Consider the following 26,937-nt stretch of genomic DNA (forward strand, 5'->3'; position numbering starts at 1 on the left):
TTGATTTAAATTTTCTGCAAGTTATAGGATTTACTTCATCATGTTAAGGTTCACAGATGCATTATGATTAGGTACTTCAGGTTGCTTGAAGCTAGGTGGGTATAATCAGTCACCGGCCACAAGAGAATGCCCTGAATTTCCTTCCAGTTGTATCTACTTCCACAGTGGCAGGCAGCCTCAGATGATGATGATGTTGTTGTTGTTGTTATCATCTATTTTTGTAGTTGGGTAATACCCAAGAGTCCCAGTCATGGATCAGAACCCCATTCTGCTAGGTGCTATACAAACAGAGTAAAACCAGTCCCTTTCTCACAGAGCTTACAATAAGAGAAAATACAACAAGGAAACAGTGAGATAGTACTAGTCAGCATGGTGGGCATGGTCTCGGCACTCCTGCAGCCTAACTGTTACCAAGATTTTTGTAGGCATCACAGCAAAGGGAAGGATCTGAAGAGGAGAATGAGGTAGCTTTGCAGATGTTTATGGGGAGTTCCTCCCACACAAGGGGTAGCTTGGGCGAAACAACAAAAGTGTTTGTTTGAAAATTTAACCACTGGAGGCTGGCATCTTTGGCTGATCAGAGGCAGGAGTCGACATCTTAATAGCATATGAACGATGATAGGTGAGGATAGGCCATGAAGGACCTTGAAAGTGAAGACAAGCAGTTTATATTTGATGCATTAGAGAATGGGGGAGCCAGTGGAGGGAAGTAAAGAGAGGAGTATCATGGTAAAAGTGATAAGCTAGGAGAATAATCTTGGCAAAGAATGGATGTGAGCTGGACAAGATGGGATATCTCAAGGCCAGAGAGGAGCATGTAGCAGTAATTGAGATGTGAAATATTGTGAGCAAGGAGGAGAGTTTTGGCTGCATGGATGGAAAAGAATGGCCATGTCTTAGTGATGTTATGCAGAAAGAATTGGCAAGATTTAAACATAGCCTTGATGTGAGGATCTAGAAAGAAGGCAGAGTTGATGATGACACCCAGGTTATAGATGCGTGACCAGAACAATGCTGGTGTTGTCCAGTGATAGAGAAAGGAGGGAGGACTTGGAGGGAAAGGAGTAAGAGCTCTGTTTTGTCCATCTTGATTGTAAGCTGATTGCTGGATGTCCACAAGGAGATGTTAGAGAAACCAGCTGTGATTATAATTTGAACAGAAGAACACAGGTCTGTAGTAGAGAGGTAAATCTGTGAGTCATCAGCATAGAGATGGCAGTAGAATTTGTGTTGGCAGACAAGATTACCCGGAGACAAGGTGTAGAGGGAGAAAAGAAAGAGACTGTGTGATGGAGTTCGGTGGAACCCCACCCCCACAAAAAGCTGGGGGGGGGGTGGATAAGGAGGATCCTCTGACACACTGAAGGAGTAATTAGAGAGGTAGAAGGAGAACCAGGAGAGGACAGAGTCATGGAGATCATGGGGGAGGTCAAAATATCAAGAAGAACATGGTTGATAGTTATGAAGGCAACTGACAGATCAAAGAGGATGAGGATAGTTCTGAACTTTGGCTAAGAATAGACTGTTACAGACTTTTTGGTGAAAGCATCTCCAATGGAGTGCAAGCGGCAGAAGCCAGGTTGGAGAGGATCTAAGGTAGAACTGGAGGAGAGGAACTCCAGACAATGACTGTGGACAGTGTTTAATGAATTTAGAGATGAAGGGTGTAGGGCGATAGGATAGTATTTAGAGAGACATGTTGGGTGCGGAGGAGGGGTTGTTAAAATGAGAAACTAAAGCATGTTTGTATTGTGAAGGGAAATAACTGGAGAAGAGTGAGAGTTGAGGAGAAAGATAAGTGAGTAGGAAAGGGTTTGAGGAGGGAGTCAAAGATAGTAAAAGAAGATGACTAGGATTGCAGACATGGGATTCAATTAAAGTGGAAAAGTAAAGTTGCTTAGTTAGGAACATGGCAGAATTTAAGGAGGAGAGAACAAATTTGTAGTGGGGGAAGTCAGCTTGGTCACAGCCGTTCTGTCAGAGATATTCAGCAGCAAAGGAGCAGGAACAGAGGAAGTAGATATTAGGCTGATCCAGGGCTGGCAAGGCAGACCTGGCAATAGCAGAGAGAGGGGCTAAGGAGTCCAGGATAGATGAAAGTGAAGCATGGAGACAATTGACAACCATATCATGGAAGAGAGGAGAGAGTTGAGAGCAAATGAGAAGTCATTGACATTGATGGAGTGGGAATCTCAGAAAGGCTAGGTATAGGGCAAGAGGAAGAGAGCAGATGAGTGATGCTGAAAGAGACAAGGCGATGGCCAGATGGAGAGATTGGAGAGAGGAGAGTGCAACGTTTCTCATAACCTAATTACAGGTATTTTGGAGGAGGCTGCAGTGGCTAAAAATGAGTCCCTGAAAAGCATGACTTAAAACTTTTCAGACTAGATTCTATCATAGAACCACAGGATTAGAAGGGACCTCAAGGGTCATCTCATCTAACCTCCTGCCAAGATGCAGTATATCGTTGACTGGCTAATCTTTATTGCCAGATACCCATCCTAGTGAGCAAATATAAATTTGACATATGGAAGAATGTCTATAACTTAGCTGATTTCTTTTCCTCAGGAGAAATTATTTAACATCTTTACTGATTGACTTCATTTTCCAATGTTCTCCATTAGATTTCCTTTCATGTGGACTAAACTCACCTTAAATAAAAGGACTTTTTTAAATGGGAGAAAAGTTGATCTAGAAACTGTTGGGCATGAAGTCATGGGATCCTTTGAGACATTAGACACAGCAGTAAGGGTATGTCTACACTATGAAATTAAGTCGAATTTATAGAAGTCGGTTTTTTAGAAATCGGTTTTATATATTCGAGTGTGTGTGTCCCCACAGAAAATGCTCTAAGTGCATTAAGTGCATTAACTCGGCGGAGCGCTTCCACAGTACCGAGGCAAGCGTCGACTTCCGGAGCATTGCACTGTGGGTAGCTATCCCACAGTTCCCGCAGTCTCCGCTGCCCATTGGAATTCTGGGTTGAGATCCCAATGCCTGATGGGGCTAAAACATTGTCGCGGGTGGTTCTGGGTACATATCGTCAGCCCCCCGTTCCCTCCCTCCCCCCCCCCCCGTGAAAGCAAGGGCAGACAATCATTTTGCGCCTTTTTTCCTGAGTTACCTGTGCAGACGCCATACCACGGCAAGCATGGAGCCCGCTCAGCTCACTTTGGCAATTAGGAGCACATTAACCACCACACGCATTATTCAGCAGTATATGCAGCACCAGAACATGGCAACGCGATACCGGGCGAGGAGGCGACGTCAGCGCGGTCCCGTGAGTGATCAGGACATGGACACAGATTTCTCTGAAAGCATGGGCCCTGACAATGCATGCATCCTGGTGCTAATGGGGCAGGTTCATGCTGTGGAACGCCGATTCTGGGCTCGGGAAACAAGCACAGACTGGTGGGACCGCATAGTGTTGCAGGTCTGGGACGATTCCCAGTGGCTGCGAAACTTTCGCATGCGTAGGGGCACTTTCATGGAACTTTGTGACTTGCTTTCCCCTGCCCTGAAGCGCATGAATACCAAGATGAGAGCAGCCCTCACAGTTGAGAAGCGAGTGGCGATAGCCCTGTGGAAGCTTGCAACGCCAGACAGCTACCGGTCAGTTGGGAATCAATTTGGAGTGGGCAAATCTACTGTGGGGGCTGCTGTGATGCAAGTAGCCCACGCAATCAAAGATCTGCTGATATCAAGGGTAGTGACCCTGGGAAATGTGCAGGTCATAGTGGATGGCTTTGCTGCAATGGGATTCCCTAACTGTGGTGGGGCTATAGACGGAACCCATATCCCTATCTTGGCACCGGAGCACCAAGCCGCCAAGTACATAAACCGCAAGGGGTACTTTTCGATAGTGCTGCAAGCTCTGGTGGATCACAAGGGACGTTTCACCAACATCAATGTGGGATGGCAGGGAAAGGTGCATGATGCTCGCATCTTCAGGAACTCTGGTCTGTTTCAAAAGCTGCAGGAAGGGACTTTATTCCCAGACCAGAAAATAACTGTTGGGGATGTTGAAATGCCTATATGTATCCTTGGGGACCCAGCCTACCCCTTAATGCCATGGCTCATGAAGCCATACACAGGCAGCCTGGACAGTGGTCAGGAGCTGTTCAACTACAGGCTGAGCAAGTGCAGAATGGTGGTAGAATGTGCATTTGGACGTTTAAAGGCGCGCTGGCGCAGTTTACTGACTCGCTTAGACCTCAGCGAAACCAATATTCCCACTGTTATTACTGCTTGCTGTGTGCTCCACAATATCTGTGAGAGTAAGGGGGAGACGTTTATGGCGGGGTGTGAGGTTGAGGCAAATCGCCTAGCTGCTGGTTACGCGCAGCCAGACACCAGGGCAGTTAGAAGAGCACAGGAGGGCGCGGTACGCATCAGAGAAGCTTTGAAAACCAGTTTCATGACTGGCCAGGCTACGGTGTGAAAGTTCTGTTTGTTTCTCCTTGATGAACCCCCCCGCCCCTTGGTTCACTCTACTTCCCTGTAAGCTAACCACCCTCCCCTCCTCCCTTTAATCATTGCTTGCAGAGCCAATAAAGTCATTGCTGCTTCACAGTCATGCATTCGTTATTCATTCATCACACAAATAGGGGGATGACTACCAAGGTATCCCAGGAGGGGTGGTGGAGGAGGGAAGGAAAATGCCACACAGCACTTTAAGCACAGCACTTTAAAAGTTTACAACTTTAAAATTTATTGAATGACAGCCTTCTTTTTTTTGGGCAATCCTCTGTGGTGGAGTGGCTGGTTGGCCGGAGGCCCCCCCACCACGTTCTTGGGCGTCTGGGTGTGGAGGCTATGGAACTTGGGGAGGAGGGCGGTTGGTTACAGAGGGGCTGCAGTGGCAGTCTGTGCTCCAGCTGCCTTTGCTGCAGCTCAACCATACACTGGAGCATACTGGTTTGGTCCTGCAGCAGCCTCAGCATTGAATCCTGCCTCCTCTCATCACGCTGCCGCCACCTTTGAGCTTCAGCCCTGTCTTCAGCCCGCCACTTACTCTCTTCAGCCCGCCACTTACTCTCTTCAGCCCTCCACCTCTCCTCCCGGTCATTTTGTGCTTTCCTGCACTCTGACATTATTTGCCTCCACGCATTCGTCTGTGCTCTGTCAGTGTGGGAGGACAGCATGAGCTCGGAGAACATTTCATCGTGAGTGCGTTTTTTTTTCTTTCTAATCTTCACTAGCCTCTGGGAAGGAGAAGATCCTGTGATCATTGAAACACATGCAGCTGGTGGAGAAAAAAAAAGGGACAGCGGTATTTAAAAAGACACATTTTATAAAACAGTGGCTACACTCTTTCAGGGTAAACCTTGCTGTTAACATTACATACATAGCACATGTGCTTTCGTTACAAGGTCGCATTTTGCCTCCTCCCACCGCGTGAACGGATTTTGGTTTAATGCCAGCAAACATACACTGCAATGCTTTGTTCTACAGTGATTCCCGAGTACGTGTTACTGGCCTGGAGTGGTAAAGTGTCCTACCATGAAGGACGAAATAAGGCTGCCCTCCCCAGAAACCTTTTGCAAAGGCAGAACCGCAAATGCCAGGGCAAAGTAATCCTTTCTCATGCTTGCTTTTAAACCATGTATAGCATTTTAAAAGGTACACTCACCAGAGGTCCCTTCTCCGCCTGCTGAGTCCAGGAGGCAGCCTTGGGTGGGTTCGGGGGGTACTGGCTCCAGGTCTAGGGTGAGAAACAGTTCCTGGCTGTCGGGAAAACCGGTTTCTCCGCTTGCTTGCTGTGAGCTATCTACAACCTCATCATCATCTTCTTCTTCGTCCCCAAAACCTACTTCCGTATTGCCTCCATCTCCATTGAAGGAGTCAAACAACTCGGCTGGGGTAGTGGTGGCTGAACCCCCTAAAATGGCATGCAGCTCATCATAGAAGCAGCATGTTTGGGGCTCTGACCCAGAGCGGCTGTTCGCCTCTCTGGTTTTCTGGTAGGCTTGCCTCAGCTCCTTCAGTTTCACGCGGCACTGCTTCGGGTCCCTGTTATGGCCTCTGTCCTTCATGCCCTGGGAGATTTTCAGAAAGGTTTTGGCATTTCGAAAACTGGAACGGAGTTCTGATAGCACGGATTCCTCTCCCCAAACAGCGATCAGATCCCGTACCTCCCGTTCGGTCCATGCTGGAGCTCTTTTGCGATTCTGGGACTCCATCATGGTCACCTGTGCTGATGAGCTCTGCATGGTCACCTGCAGCTTGCCATGCTGGCCAAACAGGAAATGAGATTCAAAAGTTCGCGGTTCTTTTCCTGTCTACCTGGCCAGTGCATCTGAGTTGAGAGTGCTGTCCAGAGCGGTCATAATGGAGCACTCTGGGATAGCTCCCGGAGGCCAATACCATCAAATTGTGTCCACAGTACCCCAAATTCGAGCCGGCAACGTCGATTTAAGCGCTAATCCACTTGTCAGGGGTGGAGTAAGGAAATCGATTTTAAGAGCCCTTTAAGTCGAAATAAAGGGCTTCATTGTGTGGACGGGTGCAGGTTTAAATCGATTTAACGCTGCTAAATTCGACCTAAAGTCCTAGTGTAGACCAGGGCTAAGAGTATCTGTCTCAGATACCCGAAACACAGTTAATATCTGGATTCCAGTGGGAGATGCAGCAGTACATAAAATAGACAGTTGTTAAATTCTTTTGAAAAAGAGGACTAAATGTAACTTGAGACTGAAAAAACAAAATAAGCTTTTGAAATATTCAGTTGCTCAAAGTTAGTCATTAAAAAGTCAAGAATGTAAAGATTGGATTTTCTTTCATGATCCTACACTAGAGCTGGTTGAAAGGCAGAGTTTCTACTATGTGGGAAATTGTGAAAAGCTGAAAAATGTTTTTCTGTTTCAGAACCAAGTATAAATTTAGCAATTTCCCATAGTGGGAAAAACTGGAAAAATATTGTTTGCAAATAATCCAAATGTTTCATTTCAAATATTTCTAAACAGAATTGACCCAAACTCTACAACTCCCAGCTCAGCTGTGGCTCCCAAGTTTTCTAGGCTGCCTGTTCCACAGCAAGGAGCCTAGAAGCCCTGGCAGCTCCAGCTTGAACCTGGTTCTTCAAGTTTTCAAGCTCCCAGCTCCATGGCAGGGAGCCTGGAAGTCTGGGAAAGTGCACATGGTGAGACTGACCTAGAGGTGTGGCCCCTGGAAGGGCAGGCTCCTGAGTAGCCTGCCAGGGGAGCTGGCAAGAAAGCAGGTAGGTTTCTCGTGGAACCCTGCTTGTATTTTGTTGGAAGTTCGTTGAAACTGCTTCATTGGAAAATTTCTGACCAACTCTATATTACGCTCTTTACAGAAGAGTGCGTAAATGTAGGCTGTATTTCATGGGTGCTATATTTACTGTCTTGACTCATATATTGATAGTTTATGTAAGGGAGCTGAAAACCTCCAAGGGTGAGTGGGTGACTCAGTTTATATTTATAAGGTTTTTTGATTGAGACATTTATTAAAGATGATGTCCTTGATTTCAAAACAGACTGAAAACTAATGCAAGAGGAGAGGGAGAAATTGGTGTTGGGGCTGGATAGAGGAGTTAAAGCATCCTGTGTGTCATGATGTGATTTATATTATATTAAAATAATACTGCAGAAATGATGTCCCTTATTATAAAATATTAGTTGGTTGAAAGATAAGTGATTTAGTGACATGTCTGTGTACTTTGAGATTATTCGACATACATTTTCCCTTTTGCATACCACATTCTAGGGTGGGTGGAGAGGGGTGTGTGTGTGCATATACATGTAGGTACACCACCACAAATTCTTGAGTTTTCTGTAGAAGTGTGTACTCTGTGTACGTAGGCTCTCAAATGGCTCCATCTCCATAGTATATGTAGGATTTGTTCAAGGTTATTACTTTAATAGATAAATTGTCTTTAAATCATTTTAATTAAAACATTTACATAGTAGTAACTGGATTGAATGACTCATCTCTAAGAATTTTAGAGCCAGGCAATGGCTTATCTGTTGCTGATTCATGCTTATAATGGGAAAATCCCATTTTTACTTTCCAGTACTTCTACCTACATCCTATGAAGAATGCTTTCTCATACTCTAAATCAGCACGATTGACATTTTATTAAATCAATATTTTTATAAAGGCTCCCATAACCTTTTATATTCTGCTCACATTATGCAAACACTTCACGTAAGTATTACATACTTTAAAAAGTGGTGGAAAGTTCTACTGTACTCATTTGCAAAGTACACTATAACAAATAATTTAGTTCATACATAAAAAAGGCATTCAAACCTTCTAGATTATTCTTAGCGTGCACACATCAGCAACATTATAAATAACCTAAAGGGTGAGGGAAAGCCTTTCATTATTCTTGGTTGCAAAATGTCCTTTTAACCATTGTTTAATTTTCATAACTATTTTGTGTGTAACTTTGCTGTTATACCCAGCTTTATATTGACCAGACTGACAAACACTCAACTGGGTGACACATCTGTCCACTGTTACCAACCAGCGAAAAAATAAAAATAATCTCCCCACTTGTCCAGTTTAAAAAGCTGCTTGTTCCAGCTCTACTGAATACAGGAATTCAAAGTGAAATGGGATGCTTGTTGTGCTCATGTGTATGATAAATACACTGAATGCTTTTCCAGTTCAGTTATTTCAAAGCAGCCCTGGTGTCTGAGCTTTGGGAACAAACCAAAAGATTTTGAATGCTTTTTTTACTAGTAATAATGAACCAAGATCATTATTAAAGCTCATTAAAATCATAGTAAGCTGCTAGGCTAAACCTTCAACATCACATCAGGTTCCAACGTATATTAAATGGCTAAAGAGAGTTTTGAGTGTTTAAAAACACTAAATTAAAACATTAATGTTTACTTTATCAGTAATTGAAATAATAATTGAAAACAATTATTAACAATACTAGACTCATGCAAGGCAAATTAGAAGCACCCTTAAGGTGAAGAAAAAATAATTTTCAGCTGAACTAAGACTTTTGTTTCAGAGTAACTCAATCACTGTTCAAATCATACATTGGTTTAAAATAACGATTGGGGACTCACTAGAGCATGCCATGCATCCACATCAGGATAGATTTCACAGTATAGGTTCATAAGTTGGATGATATTCATGGTTTAGCACTCCACCCACCCCAAATACCAAGCATATATTTGGGTCCAGTGTGGTGTTTAAATGGCCAAATAAACATTTATGGTTGGACCCTTTCATCCTAATCCCTAGGATTCAGCCCATTTCTGAATTCTCTTGCCCTTCCTCTGGAAGGGGGAATGAAAGTACATGTGAAGGGTCCCTCAGTTCACAAAGACTTACAGACTCCTCTTCTTCCTCCAGTCAAATAGGGTCTACCAGTCATCTCCCAGACTTCTTACTCATGTTTACTTCTTGGAGCTGGTCACTTTGAGCCTATTATCTGCACTGGCATTGAGAGTGCCACTGAGAATAGCTTAGCTACACCCACACACATGCTGCTGGTATCTGCCTTCTGTCAATCCACTAGGTTCTGCTGATCACACATCTGTCCCTGTGTCTACTAGACATGTCCATCTTTCCTGTAAAGTTCAGGGACATCATACTGGATTTTGTCGTGTGTGATTAGTGCACTACCTGTGTACAAAAAGATCCTAGCTCATGTCTATGAGGGTTTTATATACAGCAAGGGTAAAAAGGGGGGCCACAGAGCCCATTGCCTCTCTTCTCAGCCACCACCGCACAAGCCTGCCTAATGAAGGAGCAACCTCTCCTCCTCCTTCTCTGCACTCTGCCCAGGCATGACGTCTGCGTGCATTCTGAGCTGTCGTGAAGGAAGGAGAAGGGAAGGCTCTGAAGCAGCTGAGCCTGTACCTTACCTTCCCCTCAATCCTTCTCTTGTCAGGACCCCAGAGATTGTCTAGCTCCAGCTGTTCCACTTCTGTATGGGAATGAAGAGAATTTTGCAGTTGTCATTTTAATACAGACATCAGGGAATTAAGTTGTTCGTTGCATTGTGAAATGTGGAAAACTAAAATCTGTTCATATAAAGTCTTTGCAGTTCCTAAACAGGAAATGATCATGTCATAGTCACTTTTTTTTTTTAAATGCCTTAAAAGTTGAACCCTATTCAGAATTATCATTGAACACATCATCATCATTCTGGGAACATCCCTTTATTAAGCTGCTTAGTTTTGTGGGTTACCCTTGTAGGTCGTTGCAAGGTTAATGGATCAGTTGCATTGTAGGGTAGTGAATTAATTAGAACAATGCTAATATTCAGATATCGTTAGCAAGATGTGCAAATTGCACATGCAGAGTCTTGACGTTTAACAATACATAAATTAAGGATGGTCCAATAATTTAAGGAAATGAAACAGGTTAATTTAAAAACAGACTAAAAGGGTTGAAGGTTTATTGCTAACTGATGCTGCTAGCATTTTCCAGAATACCAGACAAAATGATGTTTGTGTGTGTGGGAGAATTCTGGAGAAACCAAAGAATTAAATTTGGCAAGGAAAGACCATTCACAAATGGAAGGTGGAAAAGAATTATAAAGAGGAGAGGTGGGACAACAAAAGACCCACCTGGATCTAACGTTGCAGCACAATAATAAGAGGTGTAGCAGGTCAGGATTGGGTAGCAATAGAAAGACTTCTTTGGGAATTTAGCACATCTCACAAGTTCTTGTAGGCAACAGTGAATGTTCCATATGAGCAAAGCCTTTTTGTTTGTTTTTTGTGCATTTTTTCCTGTTTCTTAATTCCATTTTGCCTAGTTTTCTAGTATCAAATACCAAAGTGACTGGAATCAAGGAAAAATACATTGAACACAGTATAAAATGTGGAATCATGCAACCATAACATAATTTTAACCTATGAGTGCTTGTCTGTTGTTTTAAAACAACAGATTTGTCTGCTTAATTGTTGCATTGTACCAGTCGGCATCTTTATTTTGCTTGTGACCAGAAAAGTGGGTGAAAAATCATGTTAACAAGACAAAACCTCTAGTTTTGAAGGGACAGTCAGGCAACTAATGACATCTGGAAAAATCTGAAGAACAACAGGGTCTCAGGGCATTTTTGAATGGCCTAGAATGAAGGAGGTCCTCTTCCATCCTCTTTGTACATCAAATCAGACAAAATGATCTTCCATATACAGTTTTGTTTAGAAATATTTTTCTAATATCCTACAGACCTGTTTTTGAGTGAGTCAGAAATTATTGTTATGCTGAAATTGGCTTAATCTGCACGCTATAATCTTAATATTAATGTTGTTTACCTTCCAATTACATCATATAGTTTAAAGAAGACAATAAACTATGAAAAGAATGATTAACATCTCTGTACTCTTATGTCATAGATGCTGTGAAGCCACTTGGCAGTTCTTTACAAGCATCTGCTGAATTACCATTAGCAGTCAATACTTCACCACCATCTGTACAAGCAGAATCATCCCTACCTCCTCCATATCAACTAATTAACATCCCACCTCTGGAGTCCTCATCTAGCCAAGAAGATCCTCAGGATTACCTATTGCTAATAAATTGTCAAAGTAAGAAGCCTGAACCTACGAGGTAAATGGGTGTTTTCATTTTTTTGCAGTAGTCGTTTCATTTGTATAGACCAAAGATGGTTACTCCTGCAAAGCATTTCTGTATATTACATGATTTCTTTTTGTTGAAGTTATTCAGCAGTCAAATGCACAAGTCTTGATTCTTTACCCGATCACTTTTGCTCTTCTCCCTATGTTCTGGGCTCGAATTTCTTGTTTTAATAATATGAAATGGTAGCATCAGAGCTAGCATCTTTGTTTTTTTGTTGTTTTTCTAAATTTTTTAAATTATTTGCTGATAAAATGTACCAGACTAATAGTCCCGGAGACCAAATATTTCTGTATATCTCTGGAATTAGGTGCAACTTGGATAGCAAAGATGGATCTTTCTTCTCACCACTCTCCATTGTGCCTCAAACCAGCTCTAGGATGGAGAGGTGGCCGTTTAGTACCTTGTACTTCTACCATGACTACTATCAGGGAAGCCAAATTACCACCAGTTACAGTGGTGGCTCGGTGATAGGGATGAAAATCAACCAAACCTGTACTGAGATCACCAACTCATTTAACACAGGCTGCGAAGCAACCCTCAAATGATCAGTTTTTGGTTATTACTGACCTGGATCAAATTCAAACAAGAGATCTTGTGATGAGACACAATTTATCTTGAACCATCCAGTCTCTGCATCCTGAGTTTTGTGAGCTGTTAGTGTGTTTTGAATAATATAGAAAAATTAGTATGATCTAATTATGTCCAATTTAATATTAAATAGATTTACCCACTCTGTTATCTCTCCTAAAGAGTAGGAAAACTGGCTAGTATTTTATAATATATATAAAAAAATCTGACCAGCTCTGGTAACTGATGTACCCAAGTAACTGCTGCTTCTCATTTTAAATGGAAATGTAATGCCGTCTGTATAGGAGGATGTAATGTGTAGTGGTAAATATCCAGGAATTATTGCTTTGTTTCTCAGAATGGTCCTTGGAAAACATTAGAAACCTCTGAAGCAGAGATGCTTTGCTGTAACCATTTAAAATAATGGTCCCTTGTGTATTTCTAGAGAAGCTTGCTCATTATTCTCTTGATTGCAAAGGGACACATTTAAAGGCTAAGCAGAGGTCTGTGAAAGTGTTTTTCCTGAGTCTTCCACACATTCACTTAGAGCAATACCTTGTCAATGGTGTGACTCTCTGCCAGGTTTCAGTGTTACTGTGCCATGCATTCTGGAGCACCACAGAGTAAGGTACAATGGTCCTAGGAGAAGAGGAGTATTTCTTAGTCTTTTTGTTGCTGACTGCAACCAACTCCCAAAATACCTCATTTAGGGCAGGCAAATAAGCCTGCTCTCGTCCAGTCCATGGAAGATGAAGATGGTGGGCAGCCCTCCCACACTCAAAACAGTGCTTGGAGTGGAGCGTGCCCACTGGCTAACTCGTAAAATATTAAAGGGCAGAATGTCCACCTGTGTCTTGCAACCTGATGGGAAGGAATCTGTGTAATATGGAGCAGTAGTAGTAACTCTATATTGAAGGTTCAAGCTACTAGTTTTAGACATTCCACTACTAACTTCCTCCTCCCCCCCAAAAACCCCAATCTTTCTGAAATATATCACATCTCTTCTGAGGGTAAAGATTTTCTGAACAGTTTGATTTTAAAAAAAGAGTTTTAAAGGTAGTGTTTTGAATATTTAGCTGTAGTTTACTTTCTAAATACGATTCTAATTCCTTTTGGCTCATTGTATCACCAGAACGGCTTGGCCTAGAAACTCCAGATTGTTTTTTTTAATTGGCTCTGGTGACAAGAAGTCTTCCTCAGCATTTCAAGGGGCCTAGTTGTGGTAGGGGCAGGTAAAGAGTTGTGTAAGTGCTATGAAGAACACTTTTTAGAAATATAAGTTGAGCATCTTCTGACACCAGCTGCTGAACGGAGTCAGAATTGAGAGTATGGGTTGAGATGGGAGACTAGGAAGAAATGTGGAGGAATAGGAGTCTGGGAGGGACCGTGGAGAATGGGAGGGGATTGAGGGAGGTAGCCAATGAATTTAGTTTATTCGTTTATTGTGTGATGTTATGTCATATATAATCATTGTATGCTAAATAGAGTTGAGTGATAGGATTATAGAAGTATAAGATTGATCAGTAGTTAGAAAGGATAATTATGTTGGAATGTGAGGGTGGAGAGTGTATGAATGGACTGCATGTCACCATGATTCCCTGAAGGTCTGGATGAGACAGGAGGGGAGAGAGAGAGAGAGAGAGATGGGGGGGCAGGATGCGAGTTGGACTTGGAGATGGGAAGATGAAAGAAAAAGGTGCTCAGGGAGCTGTGGTTCATTATTTTGCGGGTTGTGGAACGTGTTGAATATATGGTGTTACGAGTATTGGAAGACCTTGTTGTTTGGTATGTTATAGTGAGGCAGTAGCACCACTAATAGTGTGGGTTGAGGTGAGCTTGCTGTTTAACATCTAACTGTTTGTCCTTGTTTTAATAAAATATGTAACTGTTACTGCAAAATAATGTTATATGGTAGTTTTAGCCCCAACTCAGCAAGTGAAGCACTTGCCTAACGTTGGGCATATATATTTTGCTGAAATGGGGCCATAGCAAATTGGAAATAGACCCCTTGATAAGGAACTAGAACAGTGGGCTGCAGGTTGCCCACCACTGAACTAGAATTTCACAATATCTTTGCAATTTATGTTATGTATTTATGCAGATTATAAGGGGTCATATTTACGATTGGGTGGGGAGGGGAAACTTGTATGAGCGCACAGGAGCAGTGGTGAGTGAAGAAGGAATACATGGCATGACTGAAGTGGCTACTTTCCTTTACTGTTAGTTTCTAGACTTTCATACTTTTTGCAGTTTTTTTAAGAAGTAGAATAATTAATCTCTGGATTTTATAATACAGGTTCTAGGTGTTGGTGGACTCCATTGATGCATCCTTTTGGCCTTCAGTATTTCTTAGCAAAGTTTTTTAACCATATTTTTTAAAAATAAAACATAATAATAGTTATAATACAGTAGGCAGATGTTATAACATTAGAAAAAAATTACAAATTAAAGTAATTTTCATAATTGTTTAGTTTGGGAGTTGGTTTACCTTTTAGTTCATCCTTCAACAGTGGCCAGTGTTCATGGAAAAATGAGGAGAAAATATCTTTCTTTAACATATTGCTTTTTAGAGCATCTAGGAATCAGTGCATCCCGGTACATTTCGGGGAGGGGGACTAAAGGCAAATAGTTTCTAAGTTATTTCTTTTTATTTATTATTTCTGGGTTTTTTTTCTATTTTTTTTTTATTATTTTCTATCTTTTTATTAATTATTTCTATTTCTAGGTTATTTCTTTTTTGGGATTTTCAAGATTCTTGGCATTTGCATCTTCAGTGCCACCATACATATATTTTATTTATAGATACTTTAAAAATGTTGTACAATTACTGGAATTGGGGGTATGTTAGAAATGATAGTAGTTGTATTAATAATCATCATCATTTATTTTACAGTACAGTTCTATGCCTTGATCACTTTGGACCATCCTTAAAGTTCTAATAGTTAAATGGTAAAAAATGTCATTACATTTCACTGCAGGGTTAAATAAGATTGAGAGTTCATCTTTGATCTTACAAGAAAAATTGCATCCATAGAGTCTGTTTGAAATCTTTAAATTTTTGGCTGGTTGGCAGAGATACATACAAAATAACAGCTGTTATCTTGCTGATCTTACTCCATTTTTTCCTGTTTATAAACCAGCCCAGGGTCATCCTTTATCTCTGAAGAAGGGAAAGAATATCTACTACTGGAGGATTTTGAAAGTAAAAAGATTCCACTGCAGTGAGTGTATAATTGTTGTTTTTTAGTCTGTGTGAGAAATCAAGCACAGAGCCATAACCTGCTTGAAAATTTCATATTTGAAACATGTCCTGCATGGTCTGCTGTGAGTTTTAATAAAAGAAACAATATAACCCAACTTCAGTTAATCAAGATAGGGCTATGACAGCACCTATCAAGGCTGAACTCACATTTCTACCATGCATGCTTCTCACACTGCTCTTTTACCATTCCTGAGTGCTGATACACAATAGCTGCTTTGCTCTTATACCTTGTCTGGAGTAGTCTCTTGGCCCGGTTGTATTGATCCTCACGGAGGGAAAGCTATTGGTGCAGGATAAGTGACCAAACTACTTACAGTGTATTAGAAAGTGGGGAGTTCAATCCTCAGTCTGCTTCAAAACTGAATATTTTTGTAAAATTATTTGTGTTCCCAATCCTCTTGTCAGCAGCTAGTTTTGGGAAGAGGAACCAAGAGCTAGTTAAAGGGACAAAAATGTGCCTTTACCTACAGTAGCTCCTCACTTAACATTGTAGTTATGTTCCTGAAAAATGCGACTTTAAGCGAAACCATGTTAAGCGAATCCAGTTTCCCCATAAGAATTAATGTAAATAGGGGGGGTTAGGTTCCAGGGAAATTTTTTTTTTGCCAGACAAAAGACATGCGCACACACACACAATAAGTTTTAAACAAACAATTTTAATACTGTACACAGCAATGATGATTGTGAAGCTGGTTGATGTGGTGAAGTCAGAGGGTGGGATATTTCCCAGGGAATGCCTTACTGCTAAATGATGAACTAGCAATTGGGTGAGCCCTCAAGGGTTAACTCATTATTAATGTAGCCTCACACTCTATAAGGCAGCACGAATGGAGGGAGGGGAGACAGCATGGCAGACAGGCACACAAACCGTGTGTGAGAGAGAGATGAGCATTTCCCCTTTAAGTACACTGTCCCCACTCTTAAGTACACTGCCTTGTTAAGTTAATCAGCAAGCTGAGACCACAGCTGCTGCCAGAATCTCCATCTGTCCTGAGCCCTGTCGTTTGTCCCTCCTGCTTTATGGAAGATGGGGTAAGCGGGGTGCAGGAGCAGGGGGGAGGGGGACACACCCTGACATTAGCCCCCGTCTGGCCCCTGCACAGCAAGCAGGAGGCTCGGGGAGCAGCTTCCAGGCAGAGGGCAGGAGCAGCACATGGCAGTGGGGGAAGGGACAGCTGAACTGCCCGCAATTGATAGCCTGCTGGGCGGCTGCCACACAGAGAACTTAGGGGCGCTGCTGGTCCACCCTTGTTCCAAGCCCCCACCAGCTAGCTGCAACGGGCTGCTCTTCCTGCAAGCAGGGAACAAAGCAGGTGGCTGCCAAACGATGTTATAAGGGAGCATTGCACAACTTTAAATGAGCATGTTCCCTAATTGATCAGCAACGTAACATCGTTAACCGGGATGACTTTAAGTGAAGAGCTACTGTAGTTCAAAGCCTTGTCAGGGGCATGCATACTCCCACAACTACACAGCTACATGGAGAGTGGAAGCCAGTTTGAGTATGGTCCTATATCCCATCACCACCTCTGTGGAGCCAGGTCAGGACTTGAAGGATGTACAGGACTCTCTTCATGGTACCATGGAAAGAGAGGCTGTCTTAGTGTGGGAAAAGAAATGGGGTTGACACTATGTTGCCAGTGCTTGGGACTGGTAATGCACCCGTGTAAGGACAATGTGTAGTACAACCATGATGCTAGGAGTTGGTGTGTCAGTCCTACTTTGGTAACAGATGTGGCTAATTTTTTTCCTCATGCTAAGTCAGTCTTTTTTTTAAACAAATAGGAGTGCAGTGATGCAGTGCAGTGATAGTAATCCGTACTGTCTGCTGATGCACTATCAGAGCCAGAAAAGTTATTCTTGACCTGCTATGAAAGTGTATGGAAAAGTTATAAAATTTTGCTGTTCTGCTTGAATTGAAGAAATGCACCCTTCACTAAACATCCTGCTTCTAGTGTCAGTTTGGGAAAATAATAGTGTTAATTCTGTTCACAAGCTCTGCTCACAACCCTGGCGCTCACAACCCTGGCTGTCCCAGTCTGAGATGCCATTCGCAGTACATTGTGCAGATTTTCATAATTATACCAGTTCTTCCATGCCTGTTTTGATCAGCAGTGAAAGTTGTTATTGACATTTTAATGATCATTTATGCTTCAGAGATTGTCACACTAAAATGAAAAGGGGCAATTTACTCCTGTTTTGGCACTGTTGTTGCAGCATGTCTTCAAACTTAGACACACACAGATCAGTTACGCCAGTTCACATTTTGAAGGTTATATGCAGATCCATAAGGACTAGAGACTCAGTTTGAAAAGGATAGTTTTTGAAAATGCTTAGATTCCAAAGCACAAGTTGCAGCCACTAGGGAAAAGGGAAAGATGGCTAGGCTGCCTCAAGTAGTCCAAAGCTGATCCCTCTCCCTGTTTCCTTCTGTTCAGTTTTCATGAATGTGCAGGGACAAGAAACAGTGAGGAAAAGCATTGTTACATTTAGAAGTAATTAAAGTTTAATATGGTAGCATTACTAGTTAGCATATTAAGAGGTATCTAGGTTAGCAGGATCTGTACTCTACTAGAGTGGCATCCATGCACTGTTATTGCACTACTAATTTTCAATGATGGTTTTAGCTGACTGTTTCCTGCATGTTATGCATTTATAGAATTACATAAAATGCAACACAGCCTCATTAGGCGGTCTCTCAAAGGTCCGTGTTAAAGGCTCCTTAGTGCTCAGAATTGGTAAGTAAGATTTTAAAGATATTTGTAATACTTTTTGTGCACAATATTTTAAAGCCCACTTGGGTTTGGGAGCATAGGTAAACAGAGAATATGTAATGGACAACAATGATTGTAATAACTGCATAATCCATGAATGGAAGAGTGAAAATTAAAGTGTGCTGTATTGCTTGCTACATGAATTTCTATTCTATGGTCATATCATGCTATGCTGTGTGTTTCTTGCTTTAATTTGTATTTTATTTTTGTAGCTTTTTTTAATTACTTGAAGTTTTTGAAGGTGTGTGCGTGTGCGCACTGAGACTAATAATCTTTGATACTATAGTTTGACTACTGTTTCTACAGGATGGAAAAATATGACTTTGAGACCTTTTGTTTGTCCCTGTTATGGTATATAAAATTATGGGGCAGATCCCTGTCATCTTTATTCAGGCAAAACTCGCAGTGCTTTTGCTGGGAGTTCTGTTTGAATACGCACTAGCGAATCAGGTTGTATATTTGCAAGTGTGTAACTTTTTTGTTTTCACAGCTCGTAGTATCCAAGATGTTAAATGTTGTTGTTTTATCTTTAGTCAAATATTTACTCCAATAATTTTCTAAACTGCCGTGTAATCAGTTACGTGACTGGAGTAGTAGGGGTAAAAGCTGTACTTATTACAGTGACATGCTCAAATTGTGCCACACAGGCAACAGTGGATTCCAGTGATACTTAAATTAGAAAAGAATGTGGTGTATTCTATACCAATATGTAGGCATTGTGGGTAAATGCTAAGTTTAAGGGTCTGTTTACCTATTAGTGTTTTCGTTTATTTTGACTTTTGTGTTAAACTAACTGTCAGGCTTATCAACTGAATTTTTGTGCCACAAACAATGTGATGATGGAATTCTACACAAGAGGGGAGAGAGAGAGTGAGTGCAGCCACTGCTTTTTTTGGCATTGTAGGTAACAGTTCATTGATAGGCGTTGTCTTCGTCAGAGACGTAATTTCCAAAGAAGCCCCATAAAACCCACTGTTAGAGTTTTAAAAAAATAAATAAAAAAAAGTCAAACAATGCTGTCTTGACCCTGGTCAAGACCAGAATACAGGCTTGTTCTCCTTGTCCTGTAATTTTTTTCTTCAGACTAACTGCTTCAGCTTTTCTGCCTCCATTTCCTGTTTTACTCTATACGTTGTCTTCTGTATGCTTAAAAAAAAAAGTGTATGGTCTTTAGGTATCAACTTAAAGCTGTCGCAAGTTACAAGGCTTTTTTTTTTTTAAAATTGTATTTCCTTCATATTTATTAGAGGAAGCAAGTTACCATAAGCCCAGAATTTTTGTACTGTGTCTGGACAGTTAACATTGCCATTAATGCGCTCTTCATATAGTATGCAACATGTTTTCTTAAAAAAAAACCCAGCCAAACAAGAAGCCCTCCAAACCAGTCTGAGACTTTATTCAAAGTCACGTACTTGTGAAAACCCCAGCTGCCTAGCTGTTATGATGAATATATACACACACGTGTGTGTGCATGTGTACATGTATAATTACTTTAGATCTTTGTTCTAAATATTTTTGTTTAATTTTTTTTTAGAATTAAGAAATTTAATGACTTTTAGTTGCTTACATTTTAAATGTTCTGTTGTTCTTTACAGTTGAAATGTGTTTCTTTATACATCAAAATTTCAATCTTATTTTGTTTAGATTGCATGCTGACTCAGCAAAGTCCATCTGTTCTGAAACTGACTGCAATGATAATGTATCCTCCCATAAAAATTCTGCTCCATCATTGAGCAAGCATGCAGTGAACGGCTTTTTTCAGCAGCAAAGTGCCTATGACTCTCCGCCACCTCGAGCGGCATCAGTGTCCGTAGACTGCAGTCTTTATAACCTGCCTAGAAGTTATTCACAGGATGTTTTACCAAAGGCAACATCTCCATCTGGGACTGATGCAGAAGGAGAGCAGCATGTTTTCAGTACCCCTTCTGCTACATCATTAGATACACAAATGAGGCATTTCTCCATTAGTTATGACATTCCCCCAACACCTGGAGGTACTTATCAGATTCCACGAACTTTTCCAGAAGGAACTTCAAAGCTAGAGACTATTCCAGATATTCCTCCACCTCGGCCACCAAAACCACATCACACTTCGGATCGATCTCCCGTGGAAACTTGTAGCATTACTCGTACTGCCTCAGACACTGATAGTAGTTATTGCATCCCTACAGCAGGATTGCCACCATCACGCAGTAATACCATTTCCACTGTAGATTTGAATATATTTCGTAAAGGTCAGTAGTTGGTGTCTCGACCTTGCTTTTTCATGATTCTTTTGTTTCAATCATTTTGTGCAATAGGCTGAGCTCTTTAAAGGAACGGACCTAAGGGAATTATACACTCAATTTCTCTTGAAAATAGGGTGCCTAAGTCTCTTGGAATGCTTTGAAAATCTCGGCCAAAATGCAGACCATAAAAAGGCTTTATCAAGCTTTTTAAACATCAGTAATTTTAAATTAATTTTTAAGTCTTCTTTAAATATGTTGCATAGAAACTTACTTCTAGTGACCTCATCCAAAATATAGGCATTTTATTAAATTTTGATGGTCCAAGTCTCAAGAATTTATTAAGATTGTCTAGCGCAGCCTTCAAATATAATATTGACCAAATTATTTGCAGACAACATACTTCATATTTCTGTATATTTTATATTGTAATCCTATGTGGTAGTGGTAGCCCTGTGATAAATGGTATTTATCATGGACCTTCGCTGCTTCACCTGCCTGGTGCACTCTAACAATGTGCCCTCAAATTTTTTACATCCATGTGCAGAATGAATTTTGTTAAGTGCACCAATATGGAGGTGATGTGTGGCGGGGGTGGGACCAAGGGGTTCGGACTGTGGGAGGGGGCTCAGGGCTGAGGCAGAGGTGTGTGGGGGGGTGAGGGTTCTGGGGTGGGGTCGGGGATGAGGGGGTTGAGGAGCAGGAGGGGGCTCAGGGCTGGGGCAGAGGGTTGGGATGCAGAGGATGAGGGCTCCGGCTAGGGATGAGGGCTCTGGGGTGGGGATGGGGATGAGGGGTCCAGGGTGTGGGAGGGAGATCAGGGTTGTGGCAGAGGGTTGGGGTGCATGGGGTGAGGGCTCTGTCTGGGGGTGCAGGCTCTGGGTGGGGCTGGGGATGAGGGGAAGAGAGAACTCCGAGGATGGGGCCAGGGGAGAGGTGCCTCTCCCCACCTGCACAGAACTTGATAGCCTGCTGCGTGGCCGTGCAGTTTAGAGGGAAGTTAGCACTCTAAACCATTTTTGCCAGCGCAGTGGCTCATGTTCCAGACCTACGAGTAGCTTCTAAACCAAACTGCTTCTTTCCTTCACATGTGGAGTTCCCTCTTCCTGTTCAAAGGTGCAGTGGCTCAAGGCCCAGCAGTGGTAATCCTCATGAGTAACAGCTGTAAAGTCAATGGCTGTTCTAAAATTGTTCTGGAAAAATGACTTGCTTGAGTTCCATGTTTCTTGAGTGTCAGTGATCCGATAAAATATTTACTTAATTTACATATATCTTTTCTACTTGTCAAACTCACTTTGGTTTGCAGAAGTCAAGCGATCTTATTTTCTTTTTCTCACTAGTAATAAAGATCCTGTAGGCAAGTTATAACTGGAGTTGTATAGATGTAACTCAGGGCAGAATTTGGATACTGTGTGTTTGCAAAAATATAATGTGCTGTAGGGTCTTTCTCTGGTGGTGATACCAGAGAAGTATACCAGAGAAGGCAAAAGGGGGGAAAAACCCCAAACCCTCAGCTTGAGCTAGAGTCGATATTCAGTTTGTATGGCTGATAGGTAGAAAAAAAATCTCATCATCTCCTCTTTCTATCAGAGCATTATAGACTCTTAGATGAGTGGATAACACGTCTCTGGCTTTGTAGATCCAAACCAGCCATGGATTCAGCCCAGAAAGCTGTCAAAAAGGGGCAGTTGAGGATTTCTCCTCACACCGGGGAATCAATGGATGTCACAAAACTGGCATAGTCAACACTGTGCTGCCCCTCCACCCCACACAACCACCGCTCTGCAAATGGGGTGCCTTGGGAGTGGGGTGGAGCACATGATATCCAGCTGGCTGCTACTGGAAAAACAGAGCAACTCAGAAGCTGTTCTAAGTTACACCGGGGCTGATCTGGTTTTAGCCATCCCAGATTGGGGGATCAGAAAAGTGGTTTAGAGCCACTCTTCCACCTCCCTCCTCAACTGGTGCTGAGTTTATACTTGACATGGCTGACACCTGAGCGCTGTATATATGTTTCTTCTTTAGACCAGTACTTCTTGCTCTTCAAGATTGTGACAGGGCACTCTATTCGCTGCAGGATAGCTCCTCCTCCTGGCTGTTCTGGGGATTAGTTCTGCGAGGCAGACTCCCCTTCTGCCAGCTGCACTCTGTCTCTCTGTCTGCAGCCCCTGTCGCTCCAGGAGCTACTGCAGCCTCAGCCCTCCAGCCAAATCACGGTTTCCCCTTCCTGGGTGATTTTTCAAAGTCTCTTGCCACAAAAGAGCATGAGGCAATCCTCACGTCTGCTGCCCTTGCAATGTGACTCCAGTAATGTCTCAGACAGTCTTCCTGTTCACTGCCCGTTGGTGCCGCTCCCTGGGTGGCTGGTAGGGGAACCTGGGCCCACCATGTACTATGGATTCCAGCCTAGGGACCCTACAACACACAGCCAAGGTCTGTTCAGTCCCCAACCTTGCAGCTTGCTCCGTGGGCTGCTTCCTACCCTGCGTCCCACAGGCTCTCTTGTCCACTTCAGTGTAGACCCTTCTCTGAGGGCCAGACCTCCCCAGGGTTGTACTCTTTCCTTGGGTTCCTTCCTTCCCTTCCTACTAAAGAGGAGGTCACTGCAAACTTCCTCCCGGAAGCCTTTTCTGATGCCAACTTCCTATGTTTATGCTAGCTCAGCCCACCTTTGCTCAGGTGAGCTTCTCTATAATCAGGGCTTTCCACTCAGCCTATATCTCCCTCTTTTGCTGCTTAATTGGCTGCTTGGGCTCACCTGGTCTAATTCATTCCTCTCAGAAACAAAGCGGGGAGTACACCCCATCACAAAGGTATTGAAGGGTGGTCTTCAGACACCAAGCTTGTTACTACTAATATTTTTCCAATTAAAGATAGTCTTCAAAAGGAAAAAGCGTGTAGTTGTGGAAATAAAAGAACTTAAACTCTGGAAACAAAGTAGCAAAGCATAGGGGGTCTTCATTAAGGATATCTCTATTACAAAGTATCATTAAAATCCTAGAAATCTTTTAAAAAAGAGGGTCAAATAGTGGAGAATTAATTCTGTTTGTTATTATCAAGTTCATTAAAGGAGTTTAACACTTGACTTTTTTTATATCAATCATTCAGTATAAGGTTAGTTTCTAATGGCCCCATCTCGCTCCTATTGAGGTAATTAGAAAGAGTCCCATTGACTTCTGTGGGGACTGTTGTAGGCCCTATGAGTCTAGATAAACCCATACCTTTATTTCTGCTGGTATAAAAAATATTTTTACCTCCATATGATTAAATATATGTAATGTAGTTTGTCTAGAAAAAAATGGAAATATAATAATTAAAACATGTTTGTATTTCTGGACTTTAAAGTATACTTATTATTTTTCATATGAGATTTAACACATTTTTGGATATTTCTTAACATCCATCTGCTTCTGCCTAAGGAAAATCTTGCTACTTACAGTTTTTCTGTCTTTTTTCTATTTCAAGCTAAGATTAATTAAATATCAAAAGCAATATACATTTCTGTTTTTAATAACAATGGAAAGGCTGGGAGATGGAGGTGTTACATCTCCAGTCAAATATAGAGAAATCCATTCCATTAATCTTGTAAATGTCTCTGATGTTGCTCTAATGGATGTCTTAGCTTTCTGAGACAACTGAGCATAACAATGTAATGTTAATATAAATTATTAAACCAATTAGTGTAATATTAATTATATGTGAGGGATCTTAAAAGAGAAGTCCTTTGGGGAGAGGAATTGGGTAGGGGAGGGAACATTTTAAGGCAAAATACAAAAAAGGAATTGATGATATAGTTATACGGATATAATTTTAATGTTTTGTTTGATGGAAAGAATTAATTAGTATTTCAAAATTACAACATTTAAAAACAGACCTTGGCTGTGTGTTGTAGGGTCCCTGGGCTGGAACCCGTAGTAGAGGCAAGAACTAGAATTTCTGCCTCATTGGAAATATATTTCATTCTGGTTGGAAATGTGGAATTTCACATGAAGTGGAAATCTTCAAAAAATTCCATTTTGGAAAAACCAAAATGGATATTTTTGAAAATTTCCAGATTAGCTGGTTGACTGGTTTGCCAGTGCACCAGCGAGCCAGTTGGAGAGCTGGCCTGCCAAGTTGCTGGAGGCCCTGGAAGGCTGGGCTGCCAAGGAGATAGGCAGGTGAGCTGGCAGGAAATCAGGTAAGTTTCCTTTGAAAGTTTTGATGGAATTTACGTGATTCCATGGAATATTTTAACTCTGTTGAATCAGCAATTTCCAATAGAAAAGCATTCTGTCGAAAAACCTCTGACCCACAATTCTATTTTTAAAGTCACTTTTCCAAGTAGAACTGCATGTGAAACACTGAGATCTCAAAATCTGTTATGATAGATATAGATCAAATATAAATATAGATCAAACAAAATATAGATATTTTGTACCATTTAGAATGGGACCTCCCAGCTTTTCAACAGGATGCATCAGTTGTTTCTGGCCCTGGAAAATGTCAGTATCAGATCTTTAAAGTGTGACTTATACAGTAGATAGAAGCTTTGCTGATAAGTAGTGCAGGCATCCCAAACTTAGGTTGGCAAAACCTTTATACCACGCTGCACCATCGTATAGCAGATAGTAAACAACTACAGAAACTGTGGAAAACTGGTCTAATGTACGTACATGACAGGTACTGAGATGAGAAAATAAATACCTACTTTTACCCCTTTCATTCTCTAGATATTAGTTCTCAAGACTGCTATGATATTCCACGATCATTTCCAAATGACAGAGCTAGCTCACTGGAAGGCTTTGTAAGTATGATTTGATCTGACTTGAGACTATACTGACAAAACATTTGCATGTTCTGAGTTCTGTAGTACAAAACCAGGGTGTACACAGTATTTTTAGTAGATGAGATTAAAACATGAATCTGATTTCACAGCTGCTAGCATAACTGATTATTTTGTTGTTAAAGGAAATGTATGTTAATTCTAGAAAAACAGAAGCACGTTCACAGTGGGAAGTGTTTCAAGTGAAGAACTGGATGAAAACTATGTCCCAATGAATCCTAACTCTCCACCACGGCAGCATTCCAGCAGCTTTACTGAACCCATCCAAGACACAAACTATGTACCTATGACACCAGGCACATTTGATTTTTCATTATTTGGAATGCAAGTCCCTCCACCCGCTCACATGGGTTTCAGGTCCAGTCCAAAGACCCCTCCCAGAAGGCCAGTACCTGTTGCAGAATGTGAACCACCACCAGTGGATCGGAACCTCAAACCTGACCGAAAAGGTGAGAAAAACATGCTGTGGAAGTTGCTTTTACTCTATAATATAATGATTTAGTGGTTCAAATTTTCATACCAAAATCAAGATAGTATGAAATTATTGTTTTCCAAGAATTCAGACAAAAAAAAGCAGAACTAAGAATCTGAAGAAAGCATTGGTCATTTAAAATTACCTGAGTAATAAAACTGAATATTTCTGTAGGTTTAAAGATAATAGTTGTACATGTTTTTATTAATCAAGAGGTGGCACATTTTTTCCTGTTATAAACTACAAAGTACCTGTAAACAGACTAAGAGCTGTGAGTTAGTTCTTATACATAATAGGATATAGATGGCCTGCTCGTTATGAAGGGAGACCACATTAACATTTTGATGAAATATATCTCCATAAGCATAGTAACATGTTACTAGGTAAAAGGGCAATAAATCATTGCATGATTTAATGATAAAATGGTTCTTACATTTCTCTTTTAGTGTTATTTTAGGCATATGCTGTTGCTGAAAATATTATTGTTACAATGTCTCAATAATTAATTGTACCATGGGAGAATGAATTGCATGTTTGTGTCCTGCTGCTTCTAACAAATCCTATTAAAAGTACCCAGTGGTTATAGAACATTTCTTATTTAAATTTTCTTTTAACTAATGAAAAACATGAATATCTACATTAAATCTAGAAATGTTAAATAATAAATAACGTTAGGCCTTACTGCACTCAGTAAAAGCAAGGAAATTAGACCCTCCCTGCTCATTCTCAGTTCACAGTTGGGACTGCCCATCATCTTGACTTCAGTGCTTGCGTAGGACAGAATCACATAGGAAGCAGATTAGGTTGTTGGCCAGGAAGTTGCAATACAACCCTTGGGATCCAAATAGAGCTCAGAGGCTACTAAATCACACCAGTGCAGGGCTCTCAAGCTGCATTTGCCTCACACTAAGAGCTGGATGCCAAGATGTGGCCCTGAATGTCAAGTAATGCCTGTGAAGTGCACTGAGTTAGGATTGATTCTGAATTTCCCTGCTTTTATGGAGATTGCTAGATCTTAAATATCTTAACATTTAAAAACATTTCCGTTTTGGTTTTAAGAGCTACTTAATGTGTGGGAGACACTGTAGTGTGTTTGAGGAAGATACAGCAACTTCAGTGACAAAAGTGCATGAGCAAAAACAACTAATAAACCAAAAAACAGAATTTAAGAGAAGTCTGAGAAATGGGCCCAAACGCTTACCTTACTTAAAGGTTAATCCCCTGTAGCATTCCTA

General features: G+C 41.4%; 1 protein-coding gene across 8 annotated transcripts in view; it reads left to right on the top strand.

Moving 5' to 3' along the window:
• GAB1 (GRB2 associated binding protein 1) overlaps positions 1–26,937 on the top strand; it is a 151,007-nt gene that overhangs the window by 96,884 nt on the left and 27,186 nt on the right. For 5 of the 8 annotated variants that reach the window (XM_048847016.2, XM_048847019.2, XM_048847015.2 and 2 more), the window contains 5 exons: positions 11,334–11,547; positions 15,285–15,365; positions 19,825–20,414; positions 25,118–25,191; positions 25,376–25,679. In XM_048847016.2, coding sequence (XP_048702973.1) covers positions 11,334–11,547; positions 15,285–15,365; positions 19,825–20,414; positions 25,118–25,191; positions 25,376–25,679 — 1,263 coding nt within the window. The remainder of the gene's footprint in view (positions 1–11,333; positions 11,548–15,284; positions 15,366–19,824; positions 20,415–25,117; positions 25,192–25,375; positions 25,680–26,937) is intronic. The other 3 variants (XM_048847018.2, XM_048847020.2, XM_075127708.1) reach the window with 1 other exon arrangement.

Source organism: Caretta caretta, chromosome 4, assembly GCF_965140235.1.
Source record: "Caretta caretta isolate rCarCar2 chromosome 4, rCarCar1.hap1, whole genome shotgun sequence".
In the NCBI taxonomy this organism is placed as follows: Eukaryota; Metazoa; Chordata; order Testudines; family Cheloniidae; genus Caretta; species Caretta caretta.